This window comes from Nymphaea colorata, chromosome 3 (genome assembly GCF_008831285.2).
Source record: "Nymphaea colorata isolate Beijing-Zhang1983 chromosome 3, ASM883128v2, whole genome shotgun sequence".
NCBI classification, from domain to species: Eukaryota; Viridiplantae; Streptophyta; class Magnoliopsida; order Nymphaeales; family Nymphaeaceae; genus Nymphaea; species Nymphaea colorata.
Window position 1 is genome coordinate 22814392 of NC_045140.1, and position 26399 is coordinate 22840790.

The window sequence follows — 26399 nt, forward strand, 5'->3', positions numbered from 1 at the left end:
TAAACAGAAGAGCAATAAGCAACGGGATTCTATTAAATTGGCGAATAACTGCAGCCAGTAGACATGATTCCGTATGTGCCCTGAGTGGGAGGGTCTTAATAAAAAAACGCTGAACTATCTAAGCACCAGTTTCCGCAACAAGGGGAACAAATTTCTTCAACAATGCAACACAGCGAAAGGAAAAGGGGGAAAAGAATCTCTCAAAGGCTAACAAAAATTACTGAGCCGAGAGGAACTGGAAAAGCTTCTTTCTGTGTGTATGGTACCTGAAGTACTCGTCGGATGTAATCAGTTTATATGGTGCCACCGGCCAAGAAATACAGCTCAAGGAACAATAGCCCACTTGACGCACTTGAGTTCCTTGCTGAACGTGTATGTATACCCGGCTTTTAGCTTAGCAGTCACAGCGGTCCCATGGTAATGCAATCTTCTGGTGGCACAATGATTCCTGACCAACAAAGTTGCATTATGGAGCTCCCCTTCTTTCCAGCAAATATTTACCGTGACACCACCCCGAGCCTTCAATCCCTCAATACAGCCGTTGCCCCATTTATCCCTAGGAAGTGCTGGCAGTAGGAAAAGGTCTTTTTCAGTGCTCTGGACAAGCATTTCTGCCACTGCAGCAGTAAACCTGTCATTCATGAACACACTGAGTAAATGCTTGGAGAACTCACGTCATCGATGTGCTGTTGCAATTCCTTAACATCTACTGAATTCTTAATTTGAAAGCATCATGGTCCAGAAGAACATAAAAGGTTTTACCCAAAATTGGCATCAATCTGGAATGGAGGGTGTGCAGTAAACAAGTTACTATAGACACCACCCAAGTAATCTGCTTCATGATCAGGGTCGACCAGTTTTATCAGTTCAAATATCAGCTTGTATGCATGCTCACTACTATGAAGGCGTGCCCACAAAGCCATCTTCCAGACGGTAGACCAGCCAGGGCCTTCATCCCCTGGCAATATTAGACAAAACACAACTTATTAATGGAACTAAATTGGGGTATACCATATGTCAAGCTTCCACATCCCTTGTAATAAAGAAATGTTGAATTATTGAATATAGTCAAGAGAACTGGCTGCACTATAGCTGTGATCAGAAAATTTATTTGAATTTATTTGATCATTGTACGATGTCATAATCAGAACCACAAAAGGCAGATACAAATTCAAGTTATTTCTCATGTTCAAGTGCATTTTGGCCCAAGAGAATATTCCCACCACAACCCATCTGATATACACAGATTTCGCCAAATGGGATACTTCTCTAAGGTACAGGCACATGTTCACAAGTGTGTGTATATGTGTGGATGCACGCACACAAATACATACATGCACATATTTTAAGCCTTTATCAGCTTCACAAGTACCTCTTTTGTAGAGAGAGTTCACAGCAGCTTTGCACAGATCCGGAGTCTTTGATAGAGAAATTGAATGGCCTGGAAAAAGGCCAAACAAATGGGATAAATGCCGATGATGCACATCTGGATCTTCGAAGTCTTGGGCCTGACTTTCACATTGATAAAAGGGATACGTTACTCTCCATCAAAGATAATAATTTGCATCCCTGAAATAGATTATCATGCAATAGTTCCAATAGATATAGCATTGTTTGATATGTAAAAGTATTTTATCATAAATTGCAACTTTATAAAACTGACAGCGGTTACACACTACAGAACATACACAGCTGAAAATGCACCATCCATCACTTCTTACCCACTCCATTATTGAACCATCTCTGGCAATTTTAGTTGGGTACAGCTTCAAGCTTGCTGCTTTAATCTTCTTGATAAAATCATCCTCGCTTCTCCCTAAAACCTATCAATCCATTGTGAAGTAACTTGTAAAATATACCTGAGATTCAAACATTAAACATTTCATAATGTACTAAGACAATCTCATAATATACTTCATAACTGAGAGCCACCTAATAATTGTGAAAGAAAACACACAGACTGCAATGCATCAAAGGTACCTCTGCAGCAGACTCCATTGCAGAAAAAACTTCTTTTATGATTGCCATGTCCATGGTCGTGGAGTAGCTAACACTTGCTTTCTTACCATCAGGTGCAATAAATTCATGTTCCGGAGAAGTTGATGGGTTGGTTACCAAATACCCTCCTGGGCCCTCCAACAGCCAGTCCAAAAGAAAAGTTGCACATCCTTCCAGAAGGGGATATGCTTTTTTTTCTAGGAAAGCCTGCCAATAGATTAAATTAAAGAAACCCATGGAAATAGTAGGCAAAAAGATAAAAAATGTGGTGTCCATAAGACAAGTTCTAACTTGTATATGACATCTTGATTCGTAGTTCTAAGTTCTAACTCATATATGATATCTTGACTCGTGGTGTCCAGAAGACAAGTTCTAACTTGTATATGATATCGTGACTCGTTTTTCTCATTTTCTGACCATGCCTCGTAGTGATGTTAGACATGATCATCCATCAGAAGAATCCATAAGCTGTTCACAGACGTGACAGATTGGATATCTTTTGTGGATGACCTGGAAAATGGCTTATGCAGCAAAATTTTAAGATTCCAAGAGATGCTAGGCACACGCAAAAAAAAATTATGCCCATACTTTAACAAATGCTGTTCAGAGTCCAGGCCTCTAAGACCCCAAAAAAATCATTCAATTGATTGTTGGTCACCAGGCAAGGACTAAAAGACAATCTTCCGAAGGGACTCCATGGATAAGTTGTGATTATCAGTGCTTGTTGAGGAGGGTCCCAATAAAGCCTACTGTAAACATCAATCAATTACGTGCATCAAGCCAATTTCAAGGTGCAAACCTTTCTTTTTCAGATAAGCCAACAGGAAAAAGGTAAAAAAAAAAACACCTCTCCAGCTCAATTAGGTACCTAACCAACATACCATGAAGCTCAAGAGGTGTTTTCGATGCACAAAGTTAGGCCACTCAACCACCAGAATCCTGGGATCCCACCATGCCCTACAATGAACATCCTTGGCAGCCCACATAAGATGGCTTTCATTATCACATCTTAGTTCCAGGAAACAGTTTCAATCTTTAGCAGGTTTTGTTCTTCTGTTTTCCTCCTGCAGGGCTCAATCTCAAAAGTGAAGGCTGCTTGACGCCAAATTTTATGTGCCTTATCAATATAACAATAATCGTAAAGTGATTTTGATTAAACTAAAACTACCAAGTCGCTAACATTCCCAATCTCAGTGAATATACAATCGCAAGCCAGAGGTTAGCCTTACCATTGCTTGACTCGCACATCTTTAGAGGACAATTCAAATAGGCCTGGTATGTTTGGCCATCAAAGGTTATGCTTAAATGAATATTTGTCAAATTTGCAAGCACTTCCAAATCAGGAAGTTCTCTACTTAGATCTAGAACTGAAAGGTAATGAAGTTTCTCTGTTTAAAGGTCTTTCATCAGGAGCAACCCTCATGGTAATATCCTGGATGGAGTCGAATCAGCTGAGAGCTCCTTACTTCTTGGTGACCTCTGGGAAGCAGATTGGATATTAGAGGGCATTTAGCAATAAATCTATGCAGTGTTAGCTTTTACCAAAGGGAAATTGGAAGATTCAGATCCTGATTGGCTGAAATGTACACACTCAGCTGCAGCTCTTTTAGGTTGACAGCCATCACCATTCTTTCTGTACTCGGTTTTATTTGGAATTTTTTAGTTTCATCTTTCTCACAAAAAATGTAGCTTCATCATTTTTCAATTTATAAGACAATTTTTACTTCAATAGCATGCACCATTTTGCTGACTCAAAATTTCAGTTACGTTTGTCTGTTTCCAACTAACTTTTACAAAAGCTCTTCCCCTCGACATTATGTTACACAATTCATACCATCCTTCCTCCAAATAGCTAATGCAAACAGAGTCAAGAAAAGAGGGAAAAGAGGGGGGGGGGGGGGTGGTTGTGGAGTGAAGGTAGGAAAGCAAGTCAGTTCCATTCATCCTTACGAGACACCCATATTTTTTCTTTAGTGATGCAAATAGAGATGACCACCATCAGGGGGCAAAAAAGGATATAGGGTCAGACCTTGTCCAGAGTGAAAGTGTACTGTTCCCAAAGGTGAGTGCAAAGCCATGCTCCACCCATTTGCCATAACGCCCAAACTGGATTTCCTCGATCAGGAGAAGTTTTTGCCCAAATGTCAGAAACCTGATGAGCAACCCATCCACCAGTTTCATAGTTGACCTATCCAGAAATAAATTGAACATTTAATTAGAGGAATCCTGCCAAGGAAAAAAAAAACATCTTTCTTACTTTTATTGCTATTCCAATTCATAATATTTCACTTAGACATCATTAGTTAAGACTTAAGAATATATTGCCATCTTGAATATCCAATGAAGTTTCTTCACACGACAACTTTATCATAAATGAAAAGACTTGGATTCTTCATAAATCACCAAATAGGCCAATAGTGGCCACAAAAATTATATACTAAAATACTCCAAATAAAACAATACTACATGTGCTTTTAAGTTTTAAATAACAAGAAACATGATGAAAATCATGCGCTGGCAATAGAACACCAAAAAGACATTTGTCCCTTTAGTGTGTACCATGTACATGTCTATGGATTCTCTTACAATAACCCAACCACTGGGAGACTCTTTTACTGTTTTACATGTCTTGACTAGGCCACATCTAGTGTTCAAGTAGCAAAACCAACATGACACCAGGCACAACATTGGACAACCACGACAGTTACAGAAAAATTCAAACCCTTATGAGAAATGGTCAACACCACATTTCTAGTGAGCTTTACTGCATATTCATTTCTGCACGTTCTTTCTGATATTTTCCTTGGTTACATTGCATTTTGATATTCAGCTCAAATTTATTACCTAATGGTTTAGTATCAATCACTTAAAGTTATCGTGTAAGAAATTTCACTTACAAAGGGAAAGCTCATGCCATATTACTTTGACATCATGACTGGTTAATTATAAAGTAAATCATGATCAATTAATGTAAATGACTAATGATTATATATGCTTCCGCTACTTAAGTAAAAGATTTTTTTTTTAACACTGTTATTAAGCATTAAGTTAACTGTCGTTTTGCAACAACCTAAGTTGGGAAAAATTATGATGTGATTTTCACTTATTTTATGAAAAAAAAAAGAATACATCCTTGTGAAAGTAGGTGGCTAACTGGTTGGGTTCATAAATCTAGATGTGTTTGGTGAACACGTGGTCTGATTGTTGCTGTATACAGAAGCAGACACACTAAACGTGCCCAAGGTGTCACATGAAGATAGATTGTCAAAGAATATCCTAACGACAGATGGCAACAGAATGACAAACTTCAACCAATGACCATTGTGAATTATTCCACTGGACTAATTTATCAACCCACTCTTCATGGTTCAACATCAACAACAATATCTTTTGATGCAACCTTACCTTGGCTCCCAAAGCTATTTTAATACAAATGAAGTGGAACAACAACCTACATAGTATATGGTTAACAGAATTTCTAAGCACATGCTGAGAGACGTTTTTCTATATTTTTTTCCAATTTAAAGCTGATTTTTTTTTTAAATGATGATAGAGATGAAGTTCACTTACTTTAGATGTTTTACTCCCATTCACTGCAAGAGAAGAGATGTAGTCAAACAAAGGCTCCTGGCATTCACTCAGATCACAGGGAAGGGCAGGCCAGTAATTCATCTGAAGGTTGATATTCAAATGTTGTGCACAACTGAAAAAGCAAAGCAGATGATCTTTCTAATTTCCAAGGCTTAAGCAGAAAGGAATTCAAGAAAGGAATTCAAGATGATAATGACAATGAAGACAGAATATGCTGTCCCTGTTGGTTAGGAATTTCCTCAAGAAAAGTGACAAACAATGATCTTTTCTGGAGAATGTGGAAAAGAGAAATTGGTCATACAGTCATACTGCTATATGAGTTCCTCACTTTTAAATATTGCTAATCTTTAAACTTTTTGTTAACAACGAGCCCAGTCGCAAATCAGCGGCTATACAGGTTTTATCTAAAAACTTATCTCATGATGATAATTTTGCAATTGTGAACCATATTAAGGTTAGAACTTTAAAAGCATGCATGACTTACCACAAACAACACAAGGAAGTGGTTGTCTTCCATCTGCATTATGTTTCACTTTGATTTGTATATCATAACATCCAATGCACTAAGTGGACATTTACCAGTGAAAGCCCATTTTTGAACTTTAAGCTTATACAAATGAAAAAATAGTCACCAACTATCACCACCGTTTTGGAAATAGTAGCAACAAAAAGGGAAAAATACTGCAGTATTACATAGATTAGGATAACAGTTTTACAACATTTAAAGAAATAGCATTATATATTGAAGTTGAAACCACTTTCTCTTTGTGTTTCTTTCCAGCCTATAGGTTACTATGACCATTTTTTCATAATTTTATAAGAAAAAATTATACAAGAGCCTGTCATATCTTACCTTCTCTATCATCTTTATACTTGTGAATCTTTCCCCCATGAACCTCTTTCTAGAAAACAACCTCTGAGGAAAACCTTGCCGAGAAATTGGGAAAAATTCACTTGTGGCTAAGCGTAAAAGCATTTAGTATAGCTTAATAAGGAAAAGCAGATGTTAACCAAGAGAGAACCAATTCATGATTTGTGCTGGAAAGCTTGCTGTTTTTCCTTTTCTTACATCCAACAGAAAGGAAACCAAAGTCACTTGATTAATTGAACATGGTTCATGAGAAGAACCAATAAATAATATTAAGAATGTAGGGAAATATTTTAACATTCAATGGAATAACAGTTTCAGTTTGCAAAGAATGAACGTTTCCTAACAGTTAAACACTTGACACTTGACACTTGACAGTAGCTAGGTCATCTATAGGTTTTAATGTGCTACAACGAAACCAACAAGCATGTACTTTAGAAAAGGACATATGCAGCATTTGTCTTGAAAGAGTGACCATCAATATATGCACACACTTAAAGAATTCAATGCCAAAGACTGGGCATTGAATTTCTAACAAGCAATTCAATAATGTTTGGTTACTTTTACAGGATGTACATCCCTTCAGTATTTAGAGAGTTTCGCAAACTGATACGGTTGCTACTAAACAAAAGAGTCAATACATACTCCCATGGTGGTTCAATGTCCTTGTTCCAAATTCCCTGCAAGTTTGCAATCTGGGTTCCAGGCCTTGAACATGAAATGAGCAAATAACGACCATAATGGAATAGAAGTGTCACCAAAGATGGATCCTCATCAATTTTAAAGGTCTTCACCCTGTCAGCTGTAGATACTAAACCACTGTCATTTCTTCCTGGCATTGAAGATTTTGGCAAGCCAGTGCTCGTTTTACTAGCAAAGGCATTGCCATTCTTTTCAAGATGATGAAGACCACAAGCAGTCGAATGTGGTGTGTTGGCTTTGTATGCCTTGACATTTTTAGAGAGCTGAAGTGTAACACGACCAAAAAGTTTTTGGTAATCTTCCAGGTGGCGAGCATAAATCTCAGAATAGGGAATCTTTTTAGCAGAGTTAATTGTAGTCAGACATGTTGCAGCTGGATCCTTTGTCGAGTCAGCAGGGTTAACAAATGGTCCATCAAATGACGATGAAGCTGATAAAAGCAAGACAGCCCAGTCTGAATCTTGCACTTTCAACTTTTTACCATCAATGGTTTCTATCACTCCCTTCTCACCACCAATCTGCAGATCAAGAATGGCAGAGAACTGGATCCCCTTCGGATTGTCATTTGCGTAAACCCTTGGTGGTATTCTCTTGCCAGGACAACTACCTTCTATTATAATCTGCCCACCACCTTTAGCATGTGAACTGTGATGCATTTTACTGTCAAAATATAAAGTGAAGGAGAGGGAGCCTGGCTTCTTCGTTGATAACTTTGTAACAAGCACTTGATCTGGATTTGATGAGAAATATTCTCTTGTAAATTCGATGCCTTCAATTACATACTTAGTTCGGACAGTTGCTGTCTCCAAGTCAAGCTCTCTTAAGTATGTGTCTGTGGCATAAGTAACGTGTGAGTCGCCAAATTCCAGCTTGATATCGCCGAGAAGCTGATAGACCTTCATGAGTGAAATTTCAACTCAGCATAAAGCTAGACCTACATATGTAGAATCTCCTTGAATCGAAATAATAAAGCATTTCCAAAGTCAGGAATAAGGGACTGAAAGTAAAACTAAGTTGCACCATCTATGGCTAAACACATGGAGCCACCAAACTAAGCTTTCATGCAATTCTCACAAACGTCAATCACGACATCGGAATCCAAAACGCCAGGACTAGAGCAAAAACTTCTCCATAAGAAGACACCCGCAGAAATCAAATAGCAGAACCAAGATGAAAAATCAAGAACAAGAACTAGAGAGATTATCGGAAACTGACATCGGAGGGGTGATCATCCATCTCGATCGCTGCCTGAGTCGCATCGTAAAACTTGCTCTGATCAACAAGCTCTCTAACGCGAGCCAGAACAGCCGGCACCTTCGGGTCCGTGTAGTCCCCCGGCACCCCCGTCCACAGCGTGTCCTCTGACATTCATCGTCCAAAACAATCACATCCCATCAAACTCATACAAAAAGGATACACACAAGCACGCAGACACATTCTACCCAGAGAGTGAGAGGGCCTCTCTCTCTCTCTCTCTCTCTCTCTCTCTCTCTCTCTCTCTCTCTCTCTCTCTCTCGCTAACGCACAAACAGATTCAGACACACACATTGTATCAGAGAGTGAGATGGTAGGCCGAACCGTTGAGCTGCACAGTTTCGGTGGGGACGCCACCCCAGACCATGGCGCCGAGGCGGCCATTGCCGATCGCCAAGGCGTCTGTCCAATGCTTGGCGGGCTCGAGGCAAACGATCTTCAAGGTCCCGTCCGACTCCGCCGCCGCCGACAGCTGCTGCGACCGCGGGACCAGCACCCAACCATCATCAACCTCCTCTGCCGCCCCCGCCGCTACTACACTCTCTTTATCCATCGCCACCAAATCTAAACTGCGACAGCAAGAAGAAGCTAAATCGTCGGGGAGGAGGAGGGAAGGAGGGAGAGTGCGCGGGGCCGGAGCTAGTCACGGGCGGCAAGCGCATTTTAAGCAGAGGGGATGGAGGGTACCAGCTGGTGGATAATCAAAGGCCCCCCCCTTCTTCGGGGTTTGGGTCGGAGACAACGATTGTCCTTGTTCCCCCTTGCTCGCTGGCGCTCTAAGGTAGTTTTTGGTACTGTAAACAATTAAAACGAAGACGACGAGCCAGACAGAGAGAGTGTGTGTACTGCCGGTTAGTTTCTTGGTTGATGGCGATTTCTGACGAGAGCCGGGCGGGTCGACGGACGGTGGACCCGCGGCTGGACTCGGCGGCGGGTCCCCCCGTTGATCTTGAATTCTTGATTGCGCTTTTTGGCATTGGTGAAAAAGTTTGTACCTTGAGTGAAATGCGTGCAACAGCTTTTTCTCTTGCAAAATATTTTCATGTCGGACCCAGACTTTCACTATAATTCTAACAGCAGACTTACTTCATCGCTACATCTAACTTTTTACGAGTTTGCAAACGTTTACCCAATTAAACCTGATAGCAACTAAGTAAGTGTCATCCAATTAAACAACTCTGCGCTTTCACTTTTGTTCGACAACTCATGGAAAACACAATTTTATATAAACAACTTTGGGGATGGGATAAGTTATTAGCATTCCTCTTGAAAAAAAAAAAATGTGACTTATGAAAGAATTTCGAAAAAAAAAAAGAAAATTCTTCCATGAACAAGAAAGGATAAGGAGTGTAGCGTTACAAATGCATCATGCAGACTTCATGTGCAGTAAAAATTTGTCAGACAAAATGTCACCGACGAGTGGGCTCTCGAGGATATTTTCAACCAACAATTGACACGCTTCCGTTTTACTTCAGTAGCTGCATCGTTGTCCCAAACACGAGAATATTTTGGCTCCATCAATTAATAAAGTAATAAAGTATATGTTTCTTGTTTCGGCGTTTCTGCCATTTCTTATATTAAAAAAGGGACGAGTTTAAACACAGCCAGTCCCAGATTCGCACTTGCTATCTGTTTAACAATAATAAAAAGTAATACGTCTTTAAAAAGTGCTTGATGATCGCAGTAAATCTACCAGAGCTCGAGAATTTTACCATGTAAATCTTTGGGATCATCTGTACTCAACAGAGGGATAGCTTGACTTCTTCTCCCCTCCTCTAACCTTTACAGGCGTAACGACAAGATGAAGCTTTAAATAAACATTACCCAATAAGATTTCGCCTCCCTTTCAACGGGTTTTACTCCTCAACAGGATCGGTGAAGAAATTTTCACCCTACGAGGTGTTTGATTGTGGAAATAGAAATTCCAAGTGTATCATTTCCTAGAAGGCTTATCATGCAGATGAATATTCTTGAAATGAAGATCTGGAAGGCAGGATTGAAAAATGTTTCGCCGAAATGAAAATTGTCACCCTCTTGAGCATGTGACAATTTTGGCCTTATTTCACAATATTCAATACAAAACTAAACTTTTAACATGTCACGTGAACTTCAAGACTCGAACAGCTTAAGATATGTAAGTAGGATGTATACAGTCCTTAAGTGGTATTTGGTAGCAAGTACGGTTTGTGAATCTTATATGAATCTGACCTAAAAGGTAAAGGTAGATTAGTAGCACCTTTGTTTTAATCTTTAATGAATCTATTCCAAATTTTTGAAACACATTCATGAAACATCCACGTAGTATTCGTGCTGCCAACAACATCTAATTGTACTTATATATGTTAATAAAACGATAAATAGAGTTTTTAACTTTTCAAATATAAAAGTTAATTTTAAAATTGTCGATATAGACTGAAACGCATTGCTAAAAGTAAAGTTCAAGTTTTGGAACCATGAGTTTGGACCACCCCATCTTCGAAAATAGGATATTGTTCCTTCACTTTTCTCACAATGTGGGCACCACGGTGAGCGCTCGACAATAAAGCATGCTTCCCTTATAATGTGTTGTCGGTGGTCCAAAACCACGAGTTTGGACAAGCAAAAAAGATTGCAAGGTTTGGAGTTTGGGGCATAGTTGGCTGATTCACCGAGTTGGCTCGGCAATCGCTATAGTTGGCTGACTCACTGAGTTGGCTCGGGAATCGCCTGTCTCAGTTTAGATCGCTAGAAAATCTAGTCACGAATCAAGGTTAACCTGGCTTGCCTTGGCCTGACTCAGCCCAATTTGCCCTCGACTTAACATATGATTGAAGCAACAAATCAACTCACTGAGTCGACGAATTAACTCGCTGACCTAGTGACCCGGTCATCAGCCAATCGGAGATGATCATGCGGTTACATGCTGTTGGTGGGCTCCCACTTAGAAGGCCACCGACGGTTTTCACGGCGAAGATCATTGTAATAGCAATCTGATTGCTGCCAATGGACGGTGGAGATATTAGATCATTTCTTGTCTACCATTTGGATACAGTTTGGTCAGCTGCCGAGTTAGGATTTTTTTTGGCTAATGTTTTCAATTTTTAACTTGAAGGGGCACTCACTCACATTAAGTAGAAGTTGATAAAGTACCATTATGTAAATAAGACAATTTATGTGGACTGGTGTAAGCAATAGCTCACAATGTCAGTGAGAGTGACGCAACCGCATCGTCACTGAATGTCATCAGAGACATTTCTTGGCGTCACTAGAAGTCCTATACGTTGATGTAGCGATTGTAGAACGTTTTGGTTTATGGTCGTCTGATCAGGTGAAATCCAAAACGATGACTCGCTGGTCTCTATGATGGATTAGATGCTTTGGATCTGGATCGGCGTGCCGGATTAATTCATCCAAATCGGGCTTCACTCCTGGGTCCAGGCCTTAATTAACGTGAAGTCCAAAGCAGATTACAGAAGAAAAAGAGAAGCTGAATCAAGATTCACTTGTACGTAACTGATCCCTAGTCCCTACACCTGCAAATTCAAGCTCGGATCTGTTCGGTTCGGATTTGGTACTACACCCGGTCATTACCCATTTGCAATTGCTAATTTCTCCACCTCAAAATTAATTGATGTAATTAATGCTCCTCTCCATTGCTCTAGGCTCCATTCCTCATCTCCTTGATTTCCATATTCCTTGTTCAGTCTGGAATCCCACTCAGATTAACTAAAGTCTCATCTCTTTATTGGAGAGGGAAACGAAAGTTAATATTAATAAGATTAATATTTTTTTGCTGACATTTAACCATGTAGAAAAAAGTAATTATCATCTGGATAATATGCTTAATCAAGACGATCAACAATAACATATAAATTCGGAACGTTCGATTACATGACAAGTTGTACCAAGATAAAGTTAAAGACTTAGAACTCTTGAAATCGAAAGATCTTCCATGACTATAATGCATGGTCTCCTGCTCTCATATTTGAAGTGAGTTTCTGCTTCACGTAAATCGAGTGTTTAAAAAGAAATCTGGCTTTATTCGACTCAAGCTTTATTGAGCAAGACTGTCTCTGAGGAGATATCAGTGATCACTGCAAGTATATGCTCTCTACGGACGACATTGATATCCAGATCGAATACCATTTCAAGAAAAGAATAATAGAATATGGCCTGAAAATCAAGAATCACAATGATGGCACGGCAACAAAATGACAAGGCATGGAGCAAAAGGAGCGTGAAAATGACTGAAGGATATAACTCTTGAATTGTTGTTTCATGTCACTGCAATTCCCAAGGCAAGCGAAAGGGAGGAACGAAAGAAAAAAGACAACACTTATATCTGCGCTGCATGAATTGTACATAATATCCAGTATTTGCAGAATAAGCTCTTCCTCTCAGAGCAGGTTGTTCCTTTTTACAGACGAATGAGAGGGAAAGAGAACAACTAAGTTAAGTAGACTGTTTTTCTTCACCATTAAAGCTCCTCCTGGAAAAGAAATAGCAGAGACCACTGAACATGTTACCTCTTTCAAGCGGCCCAACTACAGAATAGTTTTGCTCTTGCCTTTTTGCTTGAGCTATTCATCAAGGTAGTATTTCTGAAGAGCTTGCTGCCTTGCTCTACATTGATGGGAAGGGAGACAGGAGCAAATAGTGCCTCTGATCTAGCGATTGTGCAGAGGGTCGAACCCATATGGCACCCTCCTTTTGCCGGCAAAGTAAGCAACAAAAGGTGGATGGTGTGGAAGCATTTTGTTCTGCTGCCGCTGCTGCTGGTGCAAGAAGATGGCCTCATGCTTGGCAACGCTCTCCATTGTGGACAGAAGCAGAGAACACGCCAAAAAGAAAGCCAGAAGCTTTAGAAAGACAAGCCAAGGTGCCACCATCTTCCCGGCTCATCCGTGATTTCCAGCTAACCTGCAACCAAAGGAAACGGGACAAATAGAATAACAGAAGAATGAGAGATAGAAGAGAGTAGAATTGCTCATGTCTCCATGGAGAAAGTGTGCTTAAAATGGACTGCATGGGAATATATATATATATATATATATATATATATATATATATATATACCCCACTTTTAACTTATAATTTCAAGAAAAAAACCATACTTTGTTGTTTCTTTTGATAAGGTTCATAATCTTCAGCGAAACTATCAAATAAAACATTACAGCATACTTTCTTCTATTAGCCTGATGAGAAACAAGTAGAACGTCAGCTGCAACTTCTTCAATGTTACTTTTGTCGCCGAAAATTACATTTTAGTCTTTAGTTAACATTTTTTATTTCTGAAGTGTGACCTTTGTGAAAGAAACTGCAAAAAGTTATAATTCCCATTTGGAAATTATACGCAAATTGAGAGGCCAGAAAAATGAAAAATATATATTTTCCCCCAATTAACTTACATTATACATTTACGGGGCTCATCATTTTCATTGGCTCATCTGTTACCTATTCTACTTAAAACTCGTTTCGACAATTGACATAAGCAGGTCAAGATCCAAGTCCATTCATGGAAGAGGACATGCATGAATTGGAAATGTTTTTTTAATCACTAGGACCCAATGAAAAATGTTTTTTTTTTATTGAGGTATTGCCGAAACCATTAAAAAAAATTGGCCAACCAAATGTGGCGTCCGGAACGGATATCCAATCATGCTGACTTGCTAAAGAGAGATGAGAAATGGATTCATGCAGCCCCAAGATGTGACTGGTTTTTTCACTCTATATGTGGTCTTGCTGGTAGCTTAGCATAGAGAAAATGGTGTTTGTAAGATGATTTTGGCTCTCAGTCGTCTAGTCATTTAAGCAGAGTCATTCCAAATGGTCATCAAAGTTATTTATGAATTGTTGAGAAAAAAACAAGAAAAAAATAAAGAAACTAAAGGAAAAGATTATAAATTAATATTGAACGATGAATCCACCATCTTTTTTATTTTTGTTTTTCACTTAACCGTTTTACATCCATCCACTCGACACCCCTTCACGGCTTGGTAACAAGGTTACCATTCAATTCTCTCATATATATATATATATATATATATATAGATTTATTTAATTAGACTAGTTCTTTGTTTGCCCGCCAGGATTAGCGTCTATCCTCGGCCGAAACTCGTGGAATGGGAGACAGTTGGTGCTTGATGGAGGAGAACGAAGACGGAGGGTGGGTCGTAGTTCAGCCGTCGCCTTCGCTTCCATCCATCGGGTCGGGACCGCTGAAGGTGGTGTTCTTGGAGCCTGCGAAGCATTGGACAGATGCATTGCCTATCGGGAATGGCCGACTTGGCGCCATGGTTTGGGGCGGCATCCCCATTGAAATTCTGCAGCTCAATGGTGGGCACGCGCTTCGTCTGTTTCTCTGACTCTTGAGCGATTGGATAGGTTTCTTGGAGTTTTTACTCTGCCCTCTTCGGAGGGGCCGTTTTGGAATTGGTACCCGGGACTTGAAGATGTTTGTGTGGTTTCCCGTACTTTAAATTCAGATATCGTGGTTCTTTGACTTCTTTCTGGTTCTGAAACGATGTAACCTATGACATTGTTCATACCCTTTGATTGGTACGCGTGATGACATGCACCATTGATCCATTGTCTACTTGAGTTCATATGTCCTAACTGTTTAGAAATTTCATTAGTTACTTGTAAGTTTCTTTCGTTAAAAAGAGTGATAAATGGTAGAGTTCAGAACCTATGGTTGAGATTTGTTGGTTACCAAAAAGTTTTATGGCACTAGATTCACGATGATTAGGGTTCTTTAGCTACTACTTCTATGCTTCCCTTGTCCGCGAATGCAATGGTACTTGTTTGTAAGAGAGCCAATTGTTATGTTTATGCAAATGAACGTTGCTATGTTCTGTGTTGGATCCGTCGCTAGTTTTTGCTTTTTCCTTCCTACTCTCTATTGTCGGTCGCTTATGCAATTTGGTATGTTGCTGTTCTAGAATCCACTGGACAGCAAGGAGGTTGCGCTTCATTTAGTCGTTTGATGTTGTCGATTTCAAATTTTTATTTTCTTTTTATTCTTTGTCTTTGATGATGGCGTCAACTCTGCTGTTAGCAGATGACACTCTCTGGACTGGAGCTCCTGGTGACTACGCTGATCCACGTGTGCCTGATACTTTGTCTCATGTTAGGGAGCTTGTTAAGGACCGCCAATATTTTGAAGCTACCCAAGCAGCAAAGGGCTTGATGGATCGTCCCCCAGAGGTAGAAAGTAATTTTTGTTTCTAAATGTTTTCATCCTTGTTATTAACAATGATGTCATGGTTTCGAGCATAGTTATATTGTCACTTGGTGTACCCAGGTCCTCTGCATGTCATGGTACCACTACGTTCATGTTTTCAGACCATTACAAGTGTATGACAAAGTAGTACTTTGTAAACTTTGCACTTTATACATTGGAAAATCGGGCCTTCTACTTTAGGAACTGGTAGTAGATATGGTTGGACCATAATATTTTCAATCAAATAAAAATTACATCTTTTCTTATATGCTTTCAAGTCGATGATTTCTTAAATTACAATGCTATGATAATATGGTGATGTCGGAAATAGTGCTAAGATATTTAATAGAGAATATGAGTACAATCTTAAAAAGCTTATTGTTTAATGAAAAATGTCTACAATATTAACTGTGAAGTTTGTAATGATACTTTGTATTTATACTTTATAGTAATTTATTTTTGAGGAGTTTGGTATATTATCTTTTTCATGTTAAAGTATTAACACTGCGTCTGCAAACAATTTTAATTGTGAATACATATGGCTATGTTAAAAAACACAGCAGGGGATACAAACTTAAAATATAAATGATTCAAATCATATAAAGGCAAGCAATCTAAAACAATGATGATCAGAAGACTATCTTCTGCAAAAATTGAGTGATTCATTGATTAGGGTACATTTTGGATTTATCTGAAACATATGTATTTATGATGAAAGAGCATGTCAAAACATATGTGGCATGCATTTCCAAGTAAACTTTAGATGTCTCTGAAAAGATGTTTCTTGTGTTTAGATGCTTATTCTTCCTCTGCATATACATGTATTTTGTGTGTGTGAGCAGACAGGCATGCATTCTTTTTTATAGAGATATTGTATGCATGTGCAAGTACCGGCTTCAGCAGATTTGACGTTATCCATCAGAAACTTGTAGTGTAGAAGCAGGTTTTGTGTGTTTAGAACCTCAATTCTGTCATTTTACTGTTTCTTCTAGTTGAGCTGGTTAACCTTACTTTACATTAATTATGCAGCTCTGAAAGTAGAAATGTACCTTGCTTTGATTGTAATGATGGTTAATACATGTTTAATGGTGAAGGTTTATCAACCTCTTGCTGATGTCAAATTAGACTTTGGCGACTCCCACAAGGATTGTCCTCTTGACTCTTATGTCAGAGAACTTGACTTGGAGACTGCAACAATTAGGATGAATTATTTGCTTGGTGATATAAAATTTACACGAGAGTGCTTTTCATCGAAGCCACATCAAGTGATTGTGACAAAGATATCAACCAATACGCCAGGTTCTCTCTCATTTACAGTGTCGCTGGAAAGCCAAATGCATACCAGTTCACATGTAAATGGCAACAACCAGATTGTTCTGGAAGGTGGTTGTCCTGGCCAAAGAACACCACCAAGAGAAAATACAGAGGAAACTTCTGAAGGAATTCAGTTTGCTGCGGTGCTAGAATTGCAAACTGGTGACGGTACTGGAGTGATACAGAATATTGATGGTAGTAAACTAAAAGTTCATGGATCAAGTGTTGTTATATTACTTCTGGCAGCATCATCTTCATTTGAAAGCCCTTTCCTAAAACCTTCAGAGTCGTCAAAAAATCCTAGAGCATTATCCCTATCCACACTGGACTCCGTCAGGAAGATGACATACTTCCAGCTGTATGACCATCATGTGGCTGACTATCAGAATCTCTTTTACCGTGTTTCATTTGATCTCTACAAAGACTTGTATAGTGAATCATGTAATACATTGTTGAATAGAGATGATATTCCAATGAGGAATATCCATGTCCAATCCAGTACTTCAGAAGCAGCCCATGGTATTTCTCGAGTATCAACTGCAGAAAGAGTGAAGTCTTTCGCATTTGATGAGGATCCCTCTTTGATATCACTCATTTTCCAATATGGTCGGTATTTGCTAATATCATGTTCACGTCCTGGAACTCAGGTGGCAAACCTGCAGGGTATATGGAACAAGGACGTTGAACCTGCATGGGAGTATGCTTCTTCACTTTAACTTTGAAACCTTTCTGTCTTCAGATGCCTCTGCCATTAGAATTTAGATTTTGACTGCATCTCATTGAAGAAAAATAACCTTTCTGGGTGACTGCTTTACAACATGGGGTTAGTGGACACTTCTAGAATATAATAAGTGCATACTATATTCTGAACTTCTTTAATATAGTAAATTATCCATCATTATCTGAATTTAGTACACACAGAATGATCATTTTTTTTATTTTTCTTGATTTTCAGAAACTATAGAAAATGCCACTATTCAGAAAATAATACTGGTTCACTTGCATACATTTAAAATTGCAAAATCCTGGTAAAAATCATTGATTTTCAGAACATTGTTCAAAAATTTTGGTGTTTAACACAATATCTTTGCCTTTCATTCCTTCTGGAATGTTATGTTCTTTTATGTGTTCCTTACCTTTTGCAAATTGTAAATACTCAAGGTTTTTGTGAAAACGTGTAACATTTGGTGCAATAGTGACATACTTGTGTGTTGGAGGCCGTCCCTTTCAGAGACATGCCAGAATTAATCTACTGAATGTCTTCTTGAGAACAAACGTTGCAGTTTTTTTTTTATGAATGAAATTGATGCTTTGTACTTTTGACTCTTGTGAAGTCTGCTTTATACTCTAATCAAAGTGGTCATTAAGCTAAATTTTAGTACGGTCGTTGGAAAATGTGTATCTGTTACCTGTTGGTTGAATATATATGTGTTTGTATAATATATATATATATATATGTTTCTTTGAAAATATAGTAGCATCATCCATTTCAACCAGAAATATCTTCTAGAATGTAGATTTTGACATAATCATCATCATCAAAGCTTGATTATCTATTTGGGCTATTTATATAATATGCATAACTGTGGGTGTTGCTTACCTATGTTGAAGTTAAGCATACCAAGAGTGAAAATTTTATTTCTCTAAGTTTTGAGGCTGTTAAATGCATGAATTGATGCTTTTATGGAGGGATGAAAGGGTACTAATGTTTCTTTTTTTTTCCTGTGCAGTGCCGCACCACATTTAAATATAAATCTTCCAATGAATTACTGGCTTTCTCTTCCTTGCAACCTTAGTGAATGCCAGGAACCTCTGTTCGATCTTATTTCCTCTCTTTCAATTAACGGAAGTAAGACATCCTGGGTGAGGAACTCTTTTCCATGTTATAGTTTCTTTTCTTGAACATTTTTGAACAAAATAACTCTGCGACCTTTATCTTTACCTTAAAAATTATAATTGATCATCATCATTTATTGGAATATAAAAAAGAAACATTTAAGCTATGTTTCTCCAGTCTTGCACATTATACATAACTTTTTGATTTCTTTGTTCTTCTGTTAACAGTCCATGCATGCAAACATCTCTTTGGATTTCACAACTCTCTCAAATCATGAGTTTCTCTAATCCTGATATTGAATGGATGCTAAATTTTGGCATCTAGGAAATCTGCCTCTGACTATTAGTTGTGTATGGAGAAGAGAACGTTACCATTCTCAGCCAAGTAGATTTTTTCCAAATTTTGCTTCAAGTGGCGGAAATGGTCCCGGATTGGTTTTATCTATGATTTTGTAGTGATAAAGTTGAGTCCAACAAGATTTTTTAGGCTATTATTTGAACATTTTCATATTCATGAATTGCTAGCTGTTGAATTGTTGATATTTCATGATATTAAAATTTTAATCTTTGGATGCTGAAGGTGATTAAACCTAGTAACATTTTAAGGAATTAAAGCTAGTACAAATGCTTTGATCAGCAAATATAAACAAATGTACGTCGCTGCTGTTGCACCATAGGTATGATGCTGTGGTGGCAGACAAAGAGTAAGGGAGGAAGAGGAGGAGGGAAGAAGGGAAGGAGGGAGAGCGAGGTTAATGAATGTGCACCCATATATGATTCATGATGTAATTCTGTTACATATAAGTGATTCAAACATTCTATTACATGAGCACAGTTGACCTGAGCAAACTAGTGTCAAATATGTTCATTGACAAATGTATTCAATTGTTTAATGCCTTTTTGTTCTTCTTTAACAGGTGAATTATCAAATACATGGTTGGGTTGCACATCATGTTTCTGATATTTGGGCAAAAACGTCACCACATAGAGGTGATCCTGTCTGGGCTGTGTGGCCGATGGGTGGTGCATGGCTTTGCACTCATCTCTGGGAGCATTATGCTTTCTCCATGGACAAGGTTAGGCTCGCTGTTTTTGTAGATGTATCTCAAATAGCTGCTTACTTTCTTGGCATCTTTCCACAGTCACAAACTCGTATTTATTTTAAGTATTAAGTAGAACTTCATAGAAAAAATTAATAGTAAAATGTTTTCAGTAGTTTACCTTAATCACGCATGCTCGGGAACTAAAATAAGTGGCACTTTCCCTGATTATATGGGCATGTTTGATTGCATCAACACAATGAAATCTTGGAGATTTTGCAGTCTCCTGTTTGCCACACTCTTCTTGCAAGGTATTTCATCTCAACAAGGCCGTTGACTTTACTGGGCTTCTAGCTTAAAGCATTCATTTTCTTAATCTTCAATACATATGTTTTTCTTTACTCTCAAATTTGTCACATTTTGTGTCTCAAATTGCAAACAGAGGTACTCTGAATAGAGATAGTTGGAATATATAACCTAGGCAAGACTGGTAGAAACTGTAAGAAATTCATTCAATAATTTTAATGATGTTTCATTACCATGCATTTATTGCCTTGCTTGTTTAAGATAAAAAAACATGAACTAGGGATCTCAAAGATGATACAAAGCATCAACTGAATTTTTTGAGCATTATGTTCATGAATCATGTTATTTATTTGTTATTTTATAGATAGTCTGTCAAATCATTATCTTTATCAGTCATTTTTAGAAAATGAAGCATACCCACTCTTAGAAGGTTGTGCAACATTTCTGCTGGAATGGCTAGTAGATGGGCCAAGGGGATATCTTGAAACTAATCCCTCAACATCTCCAGAGCATAGTTTCATTTCTCCTGATGGTAAAGAAGCAGGATTGAGCTATTCATGTGCAATGGACATGGCAATTATAAGAGAGATTTTTTCTGCAATTATATCAGCTGCAGAGGTACTATAGCTTGCACTGAAATTCCATTGTTCTTATGTGCTGCTATTTAGCATAGAAAATGTCTTTTCTGCGTAGTGATATTTTGGAGTCCCATTGTTAGGTCCTGGGAAGAAGTGAGCAGAGTCTTGTTAAAAGGGTTAGGGAAGCAATGTTGAAGCTTCCTCCACCAAAAATTGCGAGAGATGGTTCCATTATGGAATGGGTAAGGGAAATAAAGCATTTCATTTTACTCATGTTTCCCCCTTTTTTTTCTTACATTTAGATATAGAAGTCCATGGAGGACAACATGAGAATAAGTGGTGCTCAGAATTTTACCTTGTTTGAAATTTGTCAGGCTCAAGACTTCCAGGACCCAGAGGTACACCATAGGCATTTATCTCATCTATTTGGCCTTTTCCCAGGTCACACGATCTCTCTAGAGAAAATCCAGAATTATGCAGAGCTGCTGTCAAGAGCCTTTATAAAAGAGGTTTTGGAAGGAAATTTACAAGGATTACTTCTTTTTTTGCTTTGCTATGTGAAGTATTATGATACTTGCAGTGAAGGTCAAGTCTTATGTCAAGTTTTTGTCTAACATAGAGTATCTAATGTCTGTTTGATATAGTTAGATTTTCCAGAATTTTGTTACTTCGTGTTCGGTAATTGCTCTTGTTTCCAAATCACATTCATCTTATGCTTGTCGCTGGCTGATGCATTGATAATCTACCAATGTTTCTTTTCTTGTCCGTATCATACACTAGTATTAATTAGTAGAACTGCCATGCTAGTTGCTGCACTTTCACACAGCCGAAGTTCAGTTTATGGATAAAAGTAACTGCAAGAAAATGTAGAAAGATTGTAGAAATGTCAACATCCCACAATTGAATGATGAAAATCCATCCTCAAAAAGTTCGAAACTATAATGGATGCGTCATTGGATTCACTGTTTGTTGGTGTTGGCTGGTACATCTGAATAATCTTAAAAGTTCACACGGCAGGTGCTCTTCATACTGTAAGATGTGTTTGATTTTTTAGCTTTTTGGTTATGCTAGGATAATCATACTGATTATAGCATTTTATGTTATACAACGTTGGAACTCAGAAAATGATGGAGTCTGGGTTTATTGCACAGGTCTAGATTGATACGTTGAGGATACTAAAAAACTAACAAAAAATATTCTATATACTGGGAGAAAAGTGAAATAATGTACTTAAACATATGAAATCTTGGTCTACTCTAGCTCCAGTTATAATTTGATTTTGTCATCCACACTGGCAGGAGAAGATGGTCCAGGGTGGTCAAGTGCATGGAAAATGGCTTTATGGGCACGTCTACGAAACAGTGAACATGCATACAGAATGGTCAAAAAATTGATAAGCTTGGTTGATCCTGAGCATGAGCAGCAGTTCAAAGGCGGATTTTATGGCAACCTGTTTGCTGCACATCCCCCTTTTCAAATTGATGCCAACTTTGGGTAAAGCTTCTATCTCCCCTGGGCTGGATGTATGTGCAATTTTAGCTTGTCTAGCCTTTGCAGAAGACAGCTTTTTCTTATGGATACAGTATCTGATCGTAGATTTACAGCAGCAGTGGCAGAAATGCTGGTTCAGAGTACTGAATTTGACCTATTTTTGCTACCTGCACTCCCAAGAGAAAAATGGAGCAATGGGCATGTCCGAGGACTCATGGCACGGGGAGGGGTGACAGTTGAACTCTCCTGGAAAGAAGGTGAACTTCATGAAGCGACTTTCAGGGTGGAGAAGCTTGATGTCTCCAAAAGGTTGTATTACCACGGAGCAGTGGCCACCGCAACGTTCCGCTCAGGCCTTTCTTATACATTCAATAAGGAACTAAAATGCATCAACTCAGTTCCTTACCGTTAGCTTGGCCCACCAACATCAGGTCTAAGTCTCTGAGGTGTCGTTTAATTGCATCACGCAGTACAGAAGAACACTCTGTCAGGAACACTTTTTCGTGAATCAGAGCATTCCATTGCGCTTTTGTTTAAATTCACTCAACTGGTGTTTGATTCACATGGAGGACTTGTCTGATGTTGGATTCACATGAATATTAATGTTTGGACATAGTGTCTTGTGTTTGATTCATGAAGAGGTGGGAAATCATTTCAAATTTCACATACGCATAGCCTGTCATCCATGTTTATAAATTGTCATCAATTCATATAGCATGTAAAATGTATTCAGATATCCGTTGCCGAGATGTATATCCTATATTATATATTCACATATCACATGAACGTCCATAATGCATTGAAGAAGTCACCTAGAAAGAGAGGGGGAGGAGGAAGGTTGTCGCTATCAAGTCCTTGATACAAATTCCTTTTCTAGGAGGGAGGGGCAGGTTTACGAGCTCTATATCTTGAGAGAGGAACAAAGCCGGTAGATTGGGGGGACAAGTACCAGCGATTGCAAGGCAATGAAAAAATTAAGGGTGAAAATAAGAATAGGAGAAGGAAAATGAAGAAGAATGGCGGAACTAATGAAAGAAGGCTTTAATACTTATGTGCTTCAAGGAAAATAGAAACGAAGTAGCTGGACGAAAAGGGATAGAACGAATATGTTGAAAATGAGAACAAGAATGGAAAATAACTAACGAAGAAAAAAGAGCTGGAAGAAGAAATTGAGACTATTCAAGTGCGGGTGAATTCTACAGCGACTGGTGGATCCTTGTACTCTTCCTTTTAAGCGAACATCTGCAACAACGAGATGTTAATAGCCTCAAAAGTAGTAAAACAGGAAGAAGAAGAAGAGGAAAGAGGATGATTCAGTAGAAAAAAAAAAGAAAGAAAGAAAGAAGAAGAAAAACAAAAAGGAGACTCGTCCGTGTTGGTCGATCACTTGCAATCACCAACAATGGTAAAGTTCCAGAAAGAGAAAAATGATATTTTTTTATCTTGATATGGAAAACTCAGTCACAAAACTAGGTGGACCACTTGCTTTTACTTTACAATGGTAGACTTGACACATAAATTGACTCTATAAAAAGTGAACGGTGTGCAGGACAACACTAATTACGAGCCGTCTGTTCAATGGAATATTTGAGCTAACCATATTAATAGAATCAAGAGTCGGGAGGAGAGAGAACCTCCGGCGGACGGCGGCGACTTGGCTAGGGTTTCGACTCAGATGTCTCCGCCGCCACCCGAGGGACCGTGGGGGAGGGGAGGCGGCGAGGTGGACTTGGATGTCGGCGGAGCCTTTTCGCCATTGGGTTCAGCAGCTCGGGATGAGGGGAATGGTGGGTGTGCAAGGGCGGAGGTCAGGGTAACCCTGCTCCTCCGGGCTATGGGAATGACAACACAACTAAATTTGCATATGATTTTCAAACCCTAGCCAAGTTTTTCCTAATCAACACTATTTGAGCTTTTCTGAAGTCGGAGCATTAGTTGCCATTAAAAAAAAAAAAAAAATCATATGCAACACTGAGAAATGGCAAGACGGCTCAAATTGCATGATGTTAGTTTACATGTTTTTATCAAAGAAAAAAACATAATAAACGACGAAGAGAGAAGAACCGAGAATGAAACTATTAAAACATTCTTGTGGAACCCCTCTCTTACTAATATATTTATGGGCTATGGCTGGTGATAAAGTATCGTTGTTTTGAAAATACCCTGCTCTCAATTAAGCCTGGGCATCGGGCTGACCTGACCGATGCTGCTGATAAGGAGTCGGGTTTGTGCCAACTCCTACCTGCAGTTTGGGCTCGAACGGACACCCAAAACTTGAGTTGAGTCCAACCTGACTCAGCCTTACCCGGTTAAAATTTAAATGTATGTATTTTAATATAAAATAGTATATAATTATACTTAATTATAATAAAATATTATAATTATATATGAATCAATAAAATAATATCAAGAATATCTTATCGAACTAAATCAGGTTTAGTAGGCTGGCCTAGTCTTTTTTTTTGGGGCCCGAGTTGGGCTGAGTACTAGGTATTAGTGCGTACTCTTACTAAAGTGGTGAACTTGAGGTTATTTAAGGGCACCTCCACTTGAAAATGGCAAAAAATTTGTACAACTATATAATTTAAATCATATGCGATCTTATTTAAACCACATGAACAAATGAAATTGCAGATGAAGGTGTTTCAATATTTTGAAAGGCTAACCCATCGTTGGCGATTTGAGAAGAGGTAGAAATCGCCCTCCTCGGATTGCTTTGAGACTTGGATGAAAATTAGGACGTGCGTCAACCAAAATGCAGCACATTTATTGTTTGCAGTTCAAAAGAATAGCGTCCACATAAATGGAACCAACCCACCTATCAGTTATGCTGCAGCCCTTGGAGCAGGCTAACCCAATGTTGATTTAGTCGTCAATCCTACCAACTGTGCTACACCCCGGAAAGAAATAAGTTAACCCACCGTTGATTTGGATCTCAACGTAAGGCATGAGGTGCGCCACTTACCATGGTCATTTACCAGCAGCCATAGGTGAAATCGTTGTTGTTTTGTTCGTTCTCATCTGCCCAGCGACTGAAAAAGTTAATATCTTCGACCAGTCATGAACTAAAAATGTCCTGCTTCCTTCCTGTCAGCGTCTCCTTTTAACTTCTTAGTCGTTTAATTTCTGTTGGTGACTTCTCACTTTTTCCTTTTTTTTTTCTTTTTTACATCTTCAACAAAGACTTAAAATAACTTAGACCTATGATGAGCCAATAGTTTTGTTTTCTCCTTTGATTGTAAATTTCACTTGTGTGATTCTTAGAAGTTACCATTGCGCATGGCTACAAGTTTACCATGAACCTTGCAATTCTCTTGCCATGGAATTCAAAGACCCTTAGTTAAGGCGATAGGCCAAAGACTTTCAGGTCGAACATGTGTATTATAGCTGGTTGGGTTGATGTCGGTGCAATCAGATACTCTTACTTTGATTCCTGTAGGCATTATGCGTCCGCCCCAATGAGGTGAGAGTGCCTTATTTGCTAGAGTGCCTTATTTGCTAACATACATACATTGAAGTCACACCAAGCACTAACATACTCGTGAACTCTAGGACAAAGGGGACGGGGTGCTTGATTATTGACTCAGCCTACATGGTCCCCATCTGTCTCAGGCGAGCTACCCTGTGTCTCAGCATGTTCAAGTTGATCCGCACTGGACCAAACACCAGATGGGGAGCCAAGGCTCACTTGGGCCCTAGCCCTACCTCATTTTTTTTAGAAAATTTACATGTAAATTTTGAAAAATTTTGTTTGTTTTATATTAAAATTTTAAAAAATGATATTTCGACTTAATCAAAATTTAAAAACTTTAATTCAGTCTGCCTCATGAAAATTTTTTGACTCTGCCCCTACAATGGACAGTCTTGACAGGTAATATCTCGTTTCAATTGGCAGAGCCAGCCATCAGATAGAAACATGTTATAACTCCATTAAATGGTGGCATTTACTCATTACAAGGACCTTTGAACCACACTGAAGCCCGGTTTCGAGCATAGGGGCATTGCCTAAAATGAGCCACCGATCTCATTCAATGCGCTGACCATTCTTTGGTACCAATCAATCGGAATATTTAATTTGATAATCCGCAACCATGGTCTGATTCGGGATTTAATATCTTCATGAAGAAATGGGAAAAAGTCCTTGAAGTAATTCTGGTGACCAAAAGTCCTCTGATCTACAAGAATGAAAAGTGGACTTGTATGGGCAGTTGCCCACATGA

At 38.7% G+C, this 26399-nt stretch overlaps 1 protein-coding gene and 1 pseudogene across 2 annotated transcripts; one reads left to right on the forward strand and one right to left on the reverse strand.

Annotated features, from left to right (window-relative positions):
- LOC116250701 (alpha-L-fucosidase 2-like) lies at positions 1 to 9262 on the reverse strand. 2 transcript variants are annotated; one of them, XM_031624536.2, is made up of 11 exons: positions 9101 to 9262; positions 8738 to 8982; positions 8375 to 8520; positions 7103 to 8055; positions 5569 to 5701; positions 4028 to 4186; positions 1981 to 2205; positions 1722 to 1823; positions 1373 to 1508; positions 763 to 958; positions 1 to 631 (listed from the first exon to the last, which is right to left on the reverse strand). In XM_031624536.2, the coding sequence occupies exons 2-11, from the start codon at positions 8964 to 8966 to the stop codon at positions 325 to 327; spliced, it is 2586 nt and encodes an 861-aa protein (XP_031480396.1). In that variant the 5' UTR covers positions 8967 to 8982; positions 9101 to 9262; the 3' UTR covers positions 1 to 324. The 2 variants fall into 2 exon arrangements, with proteins under 2 accessions (XP_031480396.1, XP_031480397.1); XM_031624537.2 differs by lacking the exons at positions 8738 to 8982; positions 9101 to 9262 and having other exon boundaries at positions 7103 to 8093; positions 8375 to 8511.
- Positions 9263 to 14477: 5215 nt separating this feature from the next.
- LOC116250658 (alpha-L-fucosidase 2-like) lies at positions 14478 to 22847 on the forward strand (annotated as a pseudogene).
- The last annotated feature ends 3552 nt before the right edge of the window (positions 22848 to 26399 follow it).